At 37.5% G+C, this 12,911-nt stretch overlaps 2 protein-coding genes across 3 annotated transcripts; both read right to left on the reverse strand.

Moving 5' to 3' along the window:
* Positions 1 to 1,690: 1,690 nt before the first annotated feature.
* LOC135653058 (eukaryotic translation initiation factor 3 subunit B-like) lies at positions 1,691 to 7,691 on the reverse strand. 2 transcript variants are annotated; one of them, XM_065174503.1, is made up of 12 exons: positions 7,541 to 7,691; positions 7,261 to 7,407; positions 6,907 to 7,147; positions 6,591 to 6,737; positions 4,594 to 4,722; positions 3,716 to 3,844; positions 3,544 to 3,627; positions 3,342 to 3,466; positions 3,043 to 3,241; positions 2,435 to 2,967; positions 2,242 to 2,350; positions 1,691 to 2,148 (listed from the first exon to the last, which is right to left on the reverse strand). In XM_065174503.1, exons 2-12 carry the CDS (start codon positions 7,383 to 7,385, stop codon positions 1,804 to 1,806), a joined length of 2,166 nt encoding a protein of 721 aa, XP_065030575.1. In that variant the 5' UTR covers positions 7,386 to 7,407; positions 7,541 to 7,691; the 3' UTR covers positions 1,691 to 1,803. The 2 variants fall into 2 exon arrangements, with proteins under 2 accessions (XP_065030575.1, XP_065030574.1); XM_065174502.1 differs by having other exon boundaries at positions 7,261 to 7,403; positions 7,541 to 7,664.
* An 828-nt stretch (positions 7,692 to 8,519) lies between these two features.
* LOC135652859 (expansin-like B1) lies at positions 8,520 to 9,724 on the reverse strand. The gene is made up of 5 exons (XM_065174165.1): positions 9,553 to 9,724; positions 9,354 to 9,460; positions 9,082 to 9,263; positions 8,863 to 8,995; positions 8,520 to 8,769 (listed from the first exon to the last, which is right to left on the reverse strand). Exons 1-5 carry the CDS (start codon positions 9,689 to 9,691, stop codon positions 8,566 to 8,568), a joined length of 765 nt encoding a protein of 254 aa, XP_065030237.1. The 5' UTR covers positions 9,692 to 9,724; the 3' UTR covers positions 8,520 to 8,565.
* Between the last annotated feature and the right edge of the window lie 3,187 nt (positions 9,725 to 12,911).

Raw genomic sequence — 12,911 nt, forward strand, 5'->3', positions numbered from 1 at the left:
AGTTGGATGCCGGATGGCCACACACGGCGGCGACGTCTGAGCCCCGAATGGCTCAGGGTGGAACAAGGACGACTGTCGCCTCGGCAACCGTGCGTCCGAGTAGCAAATGGATGCTCTTCGTTGCTGTCTTCATCTCTCCTCTTAGCTCAGCAACGGATCCATGGATGGTTCGGATCCATCCTTTATGCGGGCTGAAGGTTGATGGGATCAACAAAACTATCAAGGGCAATGAAGTACTTCAAATACCTGTGCTGTTTCCATGCACCGACGTCAGTTTCTCGGTGTTTACTCTTTTGGATATAGTGTTTAAAAAATAAAAATAAAAAAATAGTGATTTAGAAAGGTGGTGGAGTTGTGGAACAAAAACAGTGAAGAAGATGATAATCTAATTTTTATAGTCATTAGTGAGACAGGGGATAGGGAATAAATGATACGTCCGTCCATAGCCATCTTTAATAATTTGGCCCTAATATCATTTTGTTAGAATCGTGATGAAATAAATTATGAAAAAAGAATAATTTAAAAAAAAAACTTTATTAATTTTAAATATTCAAGCTTACATTCATTCAAATGATTTTAAGAGTACAAAAGTATATTAAAAAACATATATGTTTTCAAATCATATACGTTTTCAAATCATCACCCACCTTCTCCATCGTACAGGATAACCAAGTGCCGAGATACTGATGATTAGTTTTATCTTCTTATTTTTGATGGTGAGAGTCTGATTGCTATAAATTTACAGATCATAATGCCTTTTGTTTTCATCTTTCCCGAATACATTAGTCCGATTCTTATCAATCGACTACTAGCATTGGACAGCTTATAATCGACTCATCTTTCCCAAAGCTCCCTCCTATCCACATTTATCGTCTTTGTGCTCGTCTTCCTCGAAAATGAGAACCCTTATTCAGTCTGCCTCTGTGTTCATCTTTCCCAAAGACGAGAGGATGATGATCGCTATAAATTTACTTGTGGTATTAGACACTCCATATTGCCTGCGTCTCATGCTCATCTTCCCCAAAGATGAAAGAGTCCGATAGATACATAAATTTACCACCAGTTCATCTTTCCCAAGCCACCCTTGTCCACATTGCATGCGTTCATCTTCCCAAAAGATGAGAGTATGATTGCTATAAATTTACTTCCAATATTGGACGGGCCTTTGTGTTCATCTTCCCCAAAAGCTCCACTCTGTCTATTGACTGTGTCTTTGAATTGATCTTCCCCAATAATGCAGCCCAATTGCTAAAAATTTACCCAACAGTCCTTGTCTTGATTTCATCTTTACCAAAACAACCCTCACTAATCGATACTACCATTCTGTTCATCATCCTCGAAGAAGCCTGGTTGCTCTAAATTTGCTACCAGGATTCGGCAGTCCATAATGCCCGTGTTCATCCTCCCAAGATTTGCGCATGCTCTCTTGTATTCAGAACATGAATCTGGTGGCAATGACAATGATTCTGCTCTCCGATCAAAGAAAAAGGAGGCAGCAAGATGTTGATTTAATCATTTAAATGGCAGAATGATCAACCACTGAAGAACAGAGACAAAGAAATGTGACATCCAACGGTACAATCAACACGTTAAAAACAACAAAGTTTAAAAATTGCTAAGCATTTGATCAGGAGTGCTGTCCAACCACAGCTAAAACTAACAACACGAGGAAAAAATATCAAAACCAGAATAAATCCAGGGAACCAAAATTTCATGGAATCCTCTTAATAGATTCGATTAAGACATTCTCTTGCTTCAAGAAGCATGAGTCCTAATCAACCTTACAAGAAAGTTTGTGAGTCGTTATTCTTGATCCAAGTCGAAGGCGACAACCTCTTCCGTAATGTCTAACACCTCCTCGACTTCCACTTCTTTGGCTTCATACTCTTCCTCCTCGTCGCTGACCACCCCGTCCCTCAGCTCTATCCTCAGCTGCCTCTCTTCCTCGTGCAACTGTTTCCATTTGGTTACCCACTCGTTCCATTGCTCCTGCAACATCTTCCTCTTTCTCCTATCCTGCTCGTTCAATTGCATGGAGACATCCTGGTCCTCTGCTTCATACTTCTTGCTGTACTTCTTCAGGTTCTTTGCAATCTCTTCCTCCTTCTCCGCACTCAAGAGGGAAGGTGGTCTAGGGCGCCACTCAAACTGTTTCATTGTTGTTGAATAGAAAATTCTCCAAGTTAGACAACACCCTTTAAGTCGAAAAATACCCTTCCCATAAAGAAGTCACACACTCACCTGATAGAAATGATCCCTGGATATCCGGTATAGTAGCTTTCCACTGAAGGACCAAATATGGAATCCATTCTCCATCTCATGGACCGAAGTGACAGCAGTCGCAACATATCTACAACAGGCGAAATGCACACTAAGTGTAACAAGTATGACATAAATGCTTTTCACACAGACCTAACATGCACAGAACACTTACCTTCCAGTGGGATCCCACTCGATGTCAGTGGCCATAAAATGCTCGCCTGTCGCCATTGTCTCTAGCTCATCAACATTGTAAAACTCTAGCTGACCATTGAAACCTTTCAGGCCAGCAAGCACTATGTAGCGTCCAGCAGGAGACCAATAGAGTGCATTGGCCTGCTTGGCCTTGAGAGTTGTGAGCTTTGAGACCCGACCGATGTTCAGGGTGGTTCGCATAGAGTAAAAACTAATGTCAGGCCGAGGACCATCTCCATGGATGACAGCAAACCTGTGGCCCTTGGGCTCCCATGCAAAGGCCACTATCTTGTCATTTTTATTATCAAGTTCGAGGACCTCAATTGGGATATCCCTTTCCTTGATACGGAAAAGTTCAAAACCAGTATATGTACTCTTTTTCGTTTTAGTATACCTATCAACCTTAACAGCCAGGTATTCTCCATTGTTTTGCCAGTACATTTTACAGTCACTGACGCTGAAGAGGTTTTTCTGCCTAAGTTCCTCTTTGCCAGGTATTTGGACAAGGCTAACCTGGTGATAAGATTAATCATCAGCTTAACAAACTAAATACTAATGCAACAGAATCCAAATAGAAGTTCTGTTTACCCTGGCAGGCTGGTTACCACCACCTAGCTCCGGAACGAATAGGGCTAGTATAGGATCAGTAGGAGACCAACTAAAGTCCACAACATTTTCAACCTTCATGGACTTTTTATCAATAAGTGTGAACGTCTCAGTTTCATAAACGGAGATAACATTCTTTCCCATTCTTGCAAAATATTTGTCTTCTTTACCACCACCCCACCTAAATCATTCAAGTGAAAAAGCAAAGCAACAGCTTAGATAGTTTACGCAACACACTGAATCAGGGGAAATATATATATATCTGCAACATTAAACACCACCTAAATACAGGCCATGAAATTCCAGAGACACCCCCGCTTCCACCAGTTGCAAATTCATCTACATTTCCTTTAAAGTCTCGCATCAATTTTCCAGTTCTCACATCAAAAATATTGATCACAATCCTCTGAAATAAAAAGCATGAAAATCAAAGATGACTAAAACAAAACAAGGAGCAGACAACAAAGTCATATGACTTCTTACATGAGTATCACGAGGATTGCTGGGCTCATGGCTACTGAATGTCACAAGATACTTCTCACCAGGAGAGAAATCAATCAACCTCACCTGTCATTTTAGTCACTATGACGTCCAGCTCAAGCACATTAAAAACATTAAACGAAGCAACCCCGAAAATATTATGAGAAGTTCAGACCTGAGGATGGGCAAAACGCATCAAACGATTAAAAGTAGTAGCACCGCCCCAGACAGCAGCACCCTGCCGATGCACTGTGGCCAAGTATGTTCCAAGAGGAGACCACTGGACGAAGCTCTCAGTCCAATACTGTAGGACAAGTATAAAAAACAATTAAAACATATAACAGCCACCTTATATATACATATGTATGTATATATATACATACATATATGTATATACATATGTATGTATATATATACATACATATATGTATACACACACACACACACACACAAAAGTGTTGCTTAATCAGATGCACAAGAATTCAATGCAGATGTCTATGTAAGTATCCAATTTGGCAAGTAGCCAATGTAAATATGAGGGCATAGAATAAGATCTTTTTAAAATTTGTCATAATGCTGTAAGAATGTGAATTATTGATGGCTTCATAGGTCCACTTCTTTAAAAGGCTGATACTGGGTGATATTGGAATACTACAAATAAAGAATCAGACTCAGTCACATGAATATGTTTCTAACATGGCTTCCGGGCATGGATGCAACATTCCATGTAGCACTTGTAGTTGGTTTTGTTAGTAGAGGCCATTTTATCTAATACCATTACTAGGATGCAGAACACCCTAATTCATTTGCAAACTCAATCTGGCTAAGGTTAAAGTTTGAGAAGTACCAGCAGCAAAAATCAAAGATGAAAAAAAATTATGGCGATGGCCATAAGTTAAAAATAATAACAACAAAGCATGATAGTTACAATATATTATGTGTATATGCATGTACACAAGTATGTAAAAACTCACTTCTGCCAAAGAAAAAAATTTTCATCATACTTTATTTTGAAAGTGCAGCCACCTGAATGAAATGAACTTATGTTCTTACCTGACGCTGATGGACAAGTTCAGGCATTAATTGCCTGGGGTCATTCCAGAAAACCTCAGTGTTTGAACCTGCACGGATAACAAACTGATCCCTAGCTTTCTCATCAGTAAGCCATTGCTGCAGATTTTCCTGTAGTAGTACAATTTTCAAAAAGAATTATCCATCACATTTAGAATAAGTTATGCATGAGACAACAACACAATTTCGAAAAGAATGATCCATCACATTCAGAATAAGTTATGCATTAGACAACAACACGCATCCAGCCAGAAACACACATCCAGTCACACCACAGAAGTGGCACCTGGACCATTTATATAAGATGTAAGATAAAAATATATATCAAAGAAAACAGTAAAATGTAAGGTTAAGTATTATGAAAAGCACACAAAAAAAACTCGTGGTGTATCAACATCAAAAACTATTTCAGCACCAAAATAACATGACTATCTTTTTTTAATGCAATTTGACACAGAAACCACAACTTATATGAACACAATGAACACACTAACCCCACCATAATATTGACAAAGCTGGGAGGTCACTTCTACTAGCTAACTCGAAACACCAAAAACAGCTCTTATTGAACATCCTCATCAATTCTAAAATTTATTGTAAAACAATCCAATATCAATTGCCCATTTCTAAATGAATAAAGCCCATCACACATTCTTAACATTTGTAAAAGATACATTAGGCGCACATCACTTCATCTATATAATTAACAAAGTAGTGTTGCATACGCCCATCAATGCTGTGTATCTGGGATGCATATTGATGCATAGTGCAGGCATAAAGGAATACCAGAGGGTCACTTGTGATTTATATAGGAACTGCAAAACATAAGGTATATTTGTCTACCTCTCAACTAAGGTTCTCATGAAAGTCCAGGACCTACCTAAGTTGTTGACAAATTTGCAAAATTTTGTAAGATATCGACCTTCATCAGAACTTGATTTGTGCTTCATAGCCCAACACTTGTGAAAAAATAAATAAAATGATGCTATTGAAGCATTTTTTGGCTAAATTACTGTGGAAGCTAATAAAAATAATAATTATTTGCCAAATATGTTTGTTTGCTAACTTCTCTTTCCTTCTCAGTGTGTGAATATACTAAGTAACATCTTAAATTTGTGAAAATTAATTGTCCCCACAGTGAGCAGGTCATAACCACTTTGAACAATGAAAAAGCAGGTCACAACCTCCCTGTCATAACCTCCCTCCCTCACTCCAAGTTATAACTATGTTAAATAAGCATCGATAACAATAACCAAAAGAATTCTCCCAGCCTCTACCACACCCCTGCATTTGAAGGATCTCTTTCCAATTCATCAGATCATGCCAACACAGCTCATAGCCTACTTCATCCCAAACATAATGAATAACAAACAATTTTTTGGTACATTGAACTATAGTTGAAGAAGGAACATGTGAACAGCAAACCATATTAACACACATCTTTCACACCATTATGATGTAATAAACTACTTGCACAAAGCACTTAAAGTGAAAAACACACATCAACCTTTTGCCTAGGTATTAAACTCCAAGTTTACTGCCTACTGTTTGCTAGTGAGGTAGCCTGACAAATGGTAAAAAAATGACAATCACAATTCTGTTGCTGTATTCAGAAACATTGGTTAGTATAGGTGTTTCTTGCTCTGTTGTCTTGGAGGTAAGTAAATAATTACTAGCTTCAGAGCAAGACTTAATAAGAGAGTGCCAAAAGAACTAATAAAAAAGAATAACGGTCTCTCAGTATAATGGAAACACAAAACAAAAGACTCAAACTCTCTCCTAAATTCTGCTAGCTTCATGACCTGAAAATGAATTGGAGAAATGATGTTGGAAGAACCTTAAAAGCAGCCGACCACTAGAAAAGGTTGCTCATCGTTTCTTATTCAATAAGATTGGCATATTTTGCTGAGTATAATCTGAATTAATTTAGGCAGCCAATCATCAAGAAACAAGATCACAAAGAAAAGGAACTAAAGTACCCCAGGTGTGTATGGTTTAATTTCAGCAGCCTTCCACTCATCTGGAACCTTCATGTACTTCTCAAAATCATCAAACAAATTAACAGCAAATATATGTGATTTGTCCAACTTATACCCATTTGTCTTCTCCCTTGCAAGTTCCGCTTCCTGTAACAGAGTGTAAATGTTATCAGATGTACAAAAAAACAAATTAAAACACCAACACCTTCTCACCTGCTAAGTCCTTGTGCCTACCACAGAACAAATAATTGGTACGTCTAACACCCAAATCATGTGAAGATCAGAAGCAACCACTTTCAAGTTTGAAATGAATTACCTGAGGAGTATTGTACTCAATGAAGCAATACCCTAGAGTCTTCTGTGTATCTGGGTTAACTGGCATCCAAATTCCACCTTCCCTTATTGTGCCAATCTGACTGTATATCTTGCGGATGACACCTTCGAGCTTCTCAAATTTCTCTGGCGGCACAACCGGCAGATTGTCGACCACAATGATGTTCCCAAATCCAGCCTCAAACTCGAGAGGGTCCTCTTGATATAAATCATCATCATCATCGCTGCAAAAGAAACAATTTCAAAGAACAAATTAACTCACTAGACAAACAACATTGCGCAAAAGGCAAGAGATCCCTCTAGATAATTGTGTTAGGGTCACGGTAAGTTACACAACCTTTTGATTCCAAAATCTTCCCCACGAGGGAGTTGGATCGAGTCCAAATCAACCGAGGAAAGATCGATTCCAAGGCGCGTAGCAGATGCTTCTATATCCTCAATCAACACCACCTCCGCCATCATGCGCAAGAAAGACCGACGCTTACTACAGAAAAACTTAATACCATCAGGAGAAAGACCCAATAATTGAAGAAAATGGGCAAAGGCTCTACGATCGGTTATTGAAACAGCAATAAGCAGAGGAAAGAAGTCGAGAAAGAGGCGAGGAACAGAACAACCTCCGAGCAATCAAGAGCGAGGAGGAGGACGAGGCGGCGGTGGCAGTCGGAAAACCCAACCAGTTAGATGAGTTTGTTTCCGTGCGGACCAAGGGAAGAAAACCCTAATTGCCGGCACGTGTGGCGAGGGAAAATTGAGCGCACGGCCGACGCAAAAATATAAAAAGAGTATATATATATATACATATACATATACACATATATATGTATATATATATGTATATGTATATGTGTATATATATACGTATATGTATATATATATATATATGTATATATAAATATATATATATATATGTGTATATACACATATATATACATATATATATATACATATATATATAATGTAAATACTATACGGATAGCGGATATGCCGTCCGATATGCCAACGTGGCACGATCTCTTCATCTCCCTGTCGCCTATCGAATAAAATGGGCCGGGCCGAGATGCGTCTCATGGAGATGGAAATACCTACGGAACCGCTACAGCGCAATTTGATTCGGAGTCACAGCCACAAACGACTACGTGGCGGAATAAACATTAGTGATAAAAGAAACGTTCCCCCGTATGTGTAAACAATAAGCGAAGGCTTGGAGCTCTAATCTCTTAATCTAAATAAGGCAAACATGGATTAGTAGAATACGGTTGGAGAACAAATTTGTGGTAATTGGGCAGCACGTTCTACAGCCATGCCTCGAAACGCCTTAATTCTACACTAACAAAATTATATAGTGCATAAATCATCATTTCAAAATCTATTTTTATAATATATATATATATATATATATATATATATATATATATATATATAAAGAGGAGTGTGTGATTTTATTAATTTAATTTTTTTATTCAAATGCCAAATATAATATGAGGTATTAGGAAGAGAGACTCATCACAAAGTCAAAATAACCACAGTAGTCAATGCAAGCTCACATTGCACGGAGAGTGCTCGACTTGATTCCCTCCGTAAAGCAAACAGGTGTACACGCATGGCCACGGTCTCAATGTGACGAAGCAAAAAAGCAGCATTAGGAGTACACTTGTATCCCGGAATCGTACATGGCTCCCGCCCTCCAATCCTCCGGTACGTCGTTGGGCGGTACCAGCCAGGTTACATCGCCATCGTCTCCACTCAACAGCATCCTCGCCGAGAGAGGCCCTCTCGGTGGCATCGCCACCGCCCACACCGCTCCATGGCTCCGATCCACCAGCTTGCACGTCAAGCTCTCCGTCTGCAGCCAGACAGAAATGACGCTTTCTTACCGACCACCTATTTGTTCTTATGCTACGAATCAACTGGTGAAGGTTGTGTTATCATACAGCACCTCGCATAGCTGAACGGCGACTATATCCCGGTCTCCTTGTTGATACCATATCTGGACGGCAAAGTAGTACGGGAAGTCGCTGCTGTGATCCATCTTGAATGTAATGTTCTTCTTCGGGTAGCTGCAAGGAACCCTGAAAACCCCATGGCCGGCCTGCGGTCACCATCCGCCAAACTATATGTGACGGTGATCATTACCATGCAGTAAGAAAACACACACCTGCGGTACTGGACGTCAACTACACCGAGAGCCAAAAGGGCGGCGCCAGCGGAGGCGCTTCGACCCAGCTTCGCAAAAGCGTGCTGACTAAGAATGAAATCTGCACTGTCGCTTGCTCCATGGTCGGTGATGACGACGACAACCCCATCTCTGGAACAGTATCCTCTGATCGTGCATCTGACCTAGTAGTGATCAAGGGATTGGAAGGTATGCTGACTAGAGAGAAATGCACAAAGAACATGAACTCGGACTAAAATCGAATTGTCAAGTACCAGATAACATGCACCGCAACCCACGCCGTTTCTGTAGAGCTTTGATGCTGCAGAGACATCCCCACCGTAGAGTGTGGCTCCGAAGGCACCATACTCGCATGCTCCGGCTGAAACAGGTGCGCCTCAAAGGCTCAGACGAGATGCAAAGGCAAATTAAGAACAATCGCAAGCAGTAGGGCCTTCCTTTCTATCTACTTACTTTCTGTTCCTCGTCTGTCGGAGTCCGGATAGTGAACAGCTCTCGACCGCGAGAAGCAACTGCTGCATGTGGCTGCACTTGCAGGAGACCCGAGGATGACTAAAGAGAAGAGGAGGAGTTGCGCTGCCGAGGGAGTCATTGATACAGAATTAGCAAAGAAGAAGGAGCTGGAGGACCTTGGGGTAGGCACTCTCTCTCTCTCTCTCTCTCTCTCTCATATATATATATATATATATATATATATATGTTATTCTTCTAAAACTCTCATGCATTATTCTTGCATGATCACATAACAGTCCCTTTGCATTATCATTTCAGCTAATTGCCTTGAAGTACAATACTTAGTTTTTGGTCTAGGCATTAATCTTCTGATATATATGCGTGCATGCGAAATTTATTCACTGCCTTGTAACTTTCCATCTACTATTAAGCCCTCTACATGTTGATCAAAAAGAATTGATTGCTTTTGAACTAAGTCAAGTATTTCGACATAGTATCTCATCAAACAATTCACACTTGCACCTGCACCAAGTGCTTTTGTGTTCACCAATGAGGGACGGTGGAAGAAAGCAACTGGCTTTCCAGCAATGTAAGTCATAAACATGCACCATGCTTATTTCCTTCCCTCTTCCAAGTGGAGTAGATGAGTACTGGCTAACTGGTCCCTTGGTATGTAGCCCTATTGTTCTCCTTCGAGGAACTAACAAATCATGTTACAAGTAGCCGTGCTTTCGAACGCCTGCATTAATTTACTCCCACCTCAGGCATGATAATAAGAAACTAGCAACGTCATGATGATCAAGCTTGCATAGTACCAAGTGTTGCCATCTAAACGTAGAGGCAACGATAGCTACATGCCTCCTGGCGTGGAAAAGTAAAGAAGCGATAAAAAAATTGAAGAGGAAGAGTTGAGGAATGATGCAAGAGGTAAGTAAAATTTTATTTTTTTAAAAGAAAAGTATATATATATATATATATATATATATATATTATTTTATCACGATAAATCCTAATTATTTATAGGATTATAGATGAGAGTTACAAGGCTTAAATTGTTAAGGGTATATTTATATAACCTATCTAATTTACTTATGATTTATTATTTTTATAATATCTTTCTTCATGATAATTTTATCATGATGTAATCTCTTTATTCTCACTAAATTCTAGATATTATAATTATTTTCATTCATATGATCATGAAAAAAATTCTAATCCTCTCTTTAATTAAGTTTAATTCTATTAACACCCACAAAAATTTAATTTATTTTTTATCACATACTCCGAGTGATATCTTCATTTGAAAAATATATCTAAATTAAAGAGCTTGGTGAAAATATTCGTAATTTGATTACCAGATTTGATGTAGCCTAATGAAACTTTCTTCTCCATAACATGGTCTTGAATAAAATGGAAGTGAACATCAATATGCTTGCTTTATTCATGGAAGATCATGTTCTTGGCCAATGCAATCATCGACTTATTATCAATATTTATCTTTGTAGCTTGATGTTTTTCATAATTGATTTTATTTAGGAGCTTCCTTAGCCCTATAACATGGCATGTACATAATGATACCACTATATATATCACTTCACATGTAGAGAATGTCATAATAAATTACTTCTTAAGTATAAAGTAAAAACAGTATTACCCATATAAAATACAAAGCTAATTGTCCTTTTTTCGATCCTCCACTCTAATCACTATCAAAAAAGCTAATAAGTAAAAAATTAATATAAAATAAATATAGTAAATTATAAGTTATAAAACTTTTGATGTAGCATATAATTTTTTTATGGTCTTCATATGATTTTGGTTCTTCCATAAATCAGTTTACTAATTTGGTTCTATATAAAATATTGATCTTATGAAAGTTAGATATCCTAAACTTCCTACTAAGTTTTAGAAGTAAGTTGGATCAATTATATCATCGTCATCTTATCTTGAAAGTTTGATACCACATTTAACAAATATGCTAACGAGTTTGCAATCTTCCATCTTTAATCTTTTGAAAAATTCCTTTGCATGTACGTCTTGTAAAATGTTATATATTTCTTAGTTTGTGTTAGTTTAATACCAAGGAAATAAGACATGAGCGCAATGTCAATCATTTCAAAATTTTAAACCATTATTTACTTGAATTCTCCAAACATAAGTGAGTTACAACATCATCTATATACAAACAAACAAGTAAGATATCTATAATTTTGTTTATCTTCTTATAAAGGAAACTTCCATAAGGATATTGGTCATAACCATTATGCTTGAAGTATAAATCAATTTTAGCATTTCATGCTCTTGGTGCTTGCATTAAGCCATATAAAACCTTTTTAACTTAATAACTCTCTTCATGCCCGCTTTTAATGTAACCCAATAGTTGTTCTATATATATAATTCTTCTTCAAGAAAAGCATTAAAAAATATAAATTTAACGTCTATTTGATACATTGACCAATTGTTTTGTGAGGCAATGGATGTAATTAATTTAATAATTTTTATTTAAATAACAAGATAAAATACCTTATAATAGTCGTTGTTAGATTTTTTTGCTTGTAATCCTTTCCCACCATCTAGTTTTGTAGTTCACCATTAATTTAAGATTTTATCCTTGAGATAGTGATGCTAAATCTCAAGTTTTGTTTTTCTTAATAGAGTTGATCTCTTCAATCGTTAGCATCCTTCTACCTTTTATCTTTCATGACATCTTGATATTAAAGTAGTTCACTATCTATAAGTAGACAAATAAGATGTAATCTATATATTTCTTCATATGAATCTCTTAGATTTTTTATCCTTTGAGGTGTTGAGATATTTTTTGAAGATAGTTGTGCAAAGAAGAAGAAGAAGAAGAAGAATATGATGATGATAATGATGTCAATAATGGTGGTGAAGCAATTTCAAATTCTGTTTACTTTTGTACATCTTTATGTAGTTCTTCATGCTCTCCCAATTCCATGTACCTTATTCATTAAACTCCACATCTCTACTTATAATAACCCTTAAATTGTTAGGATAAAAAAATTGTAGACCTTGGATTTAGCATCATATCCAACAAAAATGAATTTAGAACTCTTGTCATCTAACTTGGTTCTTCATTGATTAAGTATATGTGCATAACCAATGTATCCAAAGATCTTGAAGTGTGAGACATTTGATTTTTTTCTAGTCCATACTTTTTGTGGAGTCTTATTTTTCAAACTCAATATAGGATATGGATATAGAATATAGATAGCATAAGCTATTGCTTGAGCCCAAACTTCTTTAGGCATGTTTTTTATTTTTGATATGCTTCTCACCGTTCTGAGAATTGTCCTATCCTTTCTCTTTGCTATACCATTTTGTTGATGAGAATATGG

This window comes from Musa acuminata, chromosome BXJ3-11 (genome assembly GCF_036884655.1).
Source record: "Musa acuminata AAA Group cultivar baxijiao chromosome BXJ3-11, Cavendish_Baxijiao_AAA, whole genome shotgun sequence".
Taxonomy (NCBI): Eukaryota; Viridiplantae; Streptophyta; class Magnoliopsida; order Zingiberales; family Musaceae; genus Musa; species Musa acuminata.

What these genes read in the sequence shown, in the direction of transcription:
- LOC135653058 (XM_065174503.1), bottom strand. Translation starts at nt 7,385, where the DNA reads ATGATGGCGGAGGTGGTGTTGATTGAGGATATAGAAGCATCTGCTACG. An exon ending in AACTTGTCCATCAGCGTCAG is followed by an intron (nt 3,845 to 4,593) that starts GTAAGAACATAA and finishes CTTGTCCTACAG; the next exon opens with TATTGGACTGAGAGCTTCGT. An exon ending in ATTTCATGGCCTGTATTTAG is followed by an intron (nt 3,242 to 3,341) that starts GTGGTGTTTAAT and finishes TGAATGATTTAG; the next exon opens with GTGGGGTGGTGGTAAAGAAG.
- LOC135652859 (XM_065174165.1), bottom strand. Translation starts at nt 9,691, where the DNA reads ATGACTCCCTCGGCAGCGCAACTCCTCCTCTTCTCTTTAGTCATCCTC. An exon ending in CGACAGACGAGGAACAGAAA is followed by an intron (nt 9,461 to 9,552) that starts GTAAGTAGATAG and finishes CACCTGTTTCAG; the next exon opens with CCGGAGCATGCGAGTATGGT. An exon ending in TCGCCGTTCAGCTATGCGAG is followed by an intron (nt 8,770 to 8,862) that starts GTGCTGTATGAT and finishes GTCTGGCTGCAG; the next exon opens with ACGGAGAGCTTGACGTGCAA.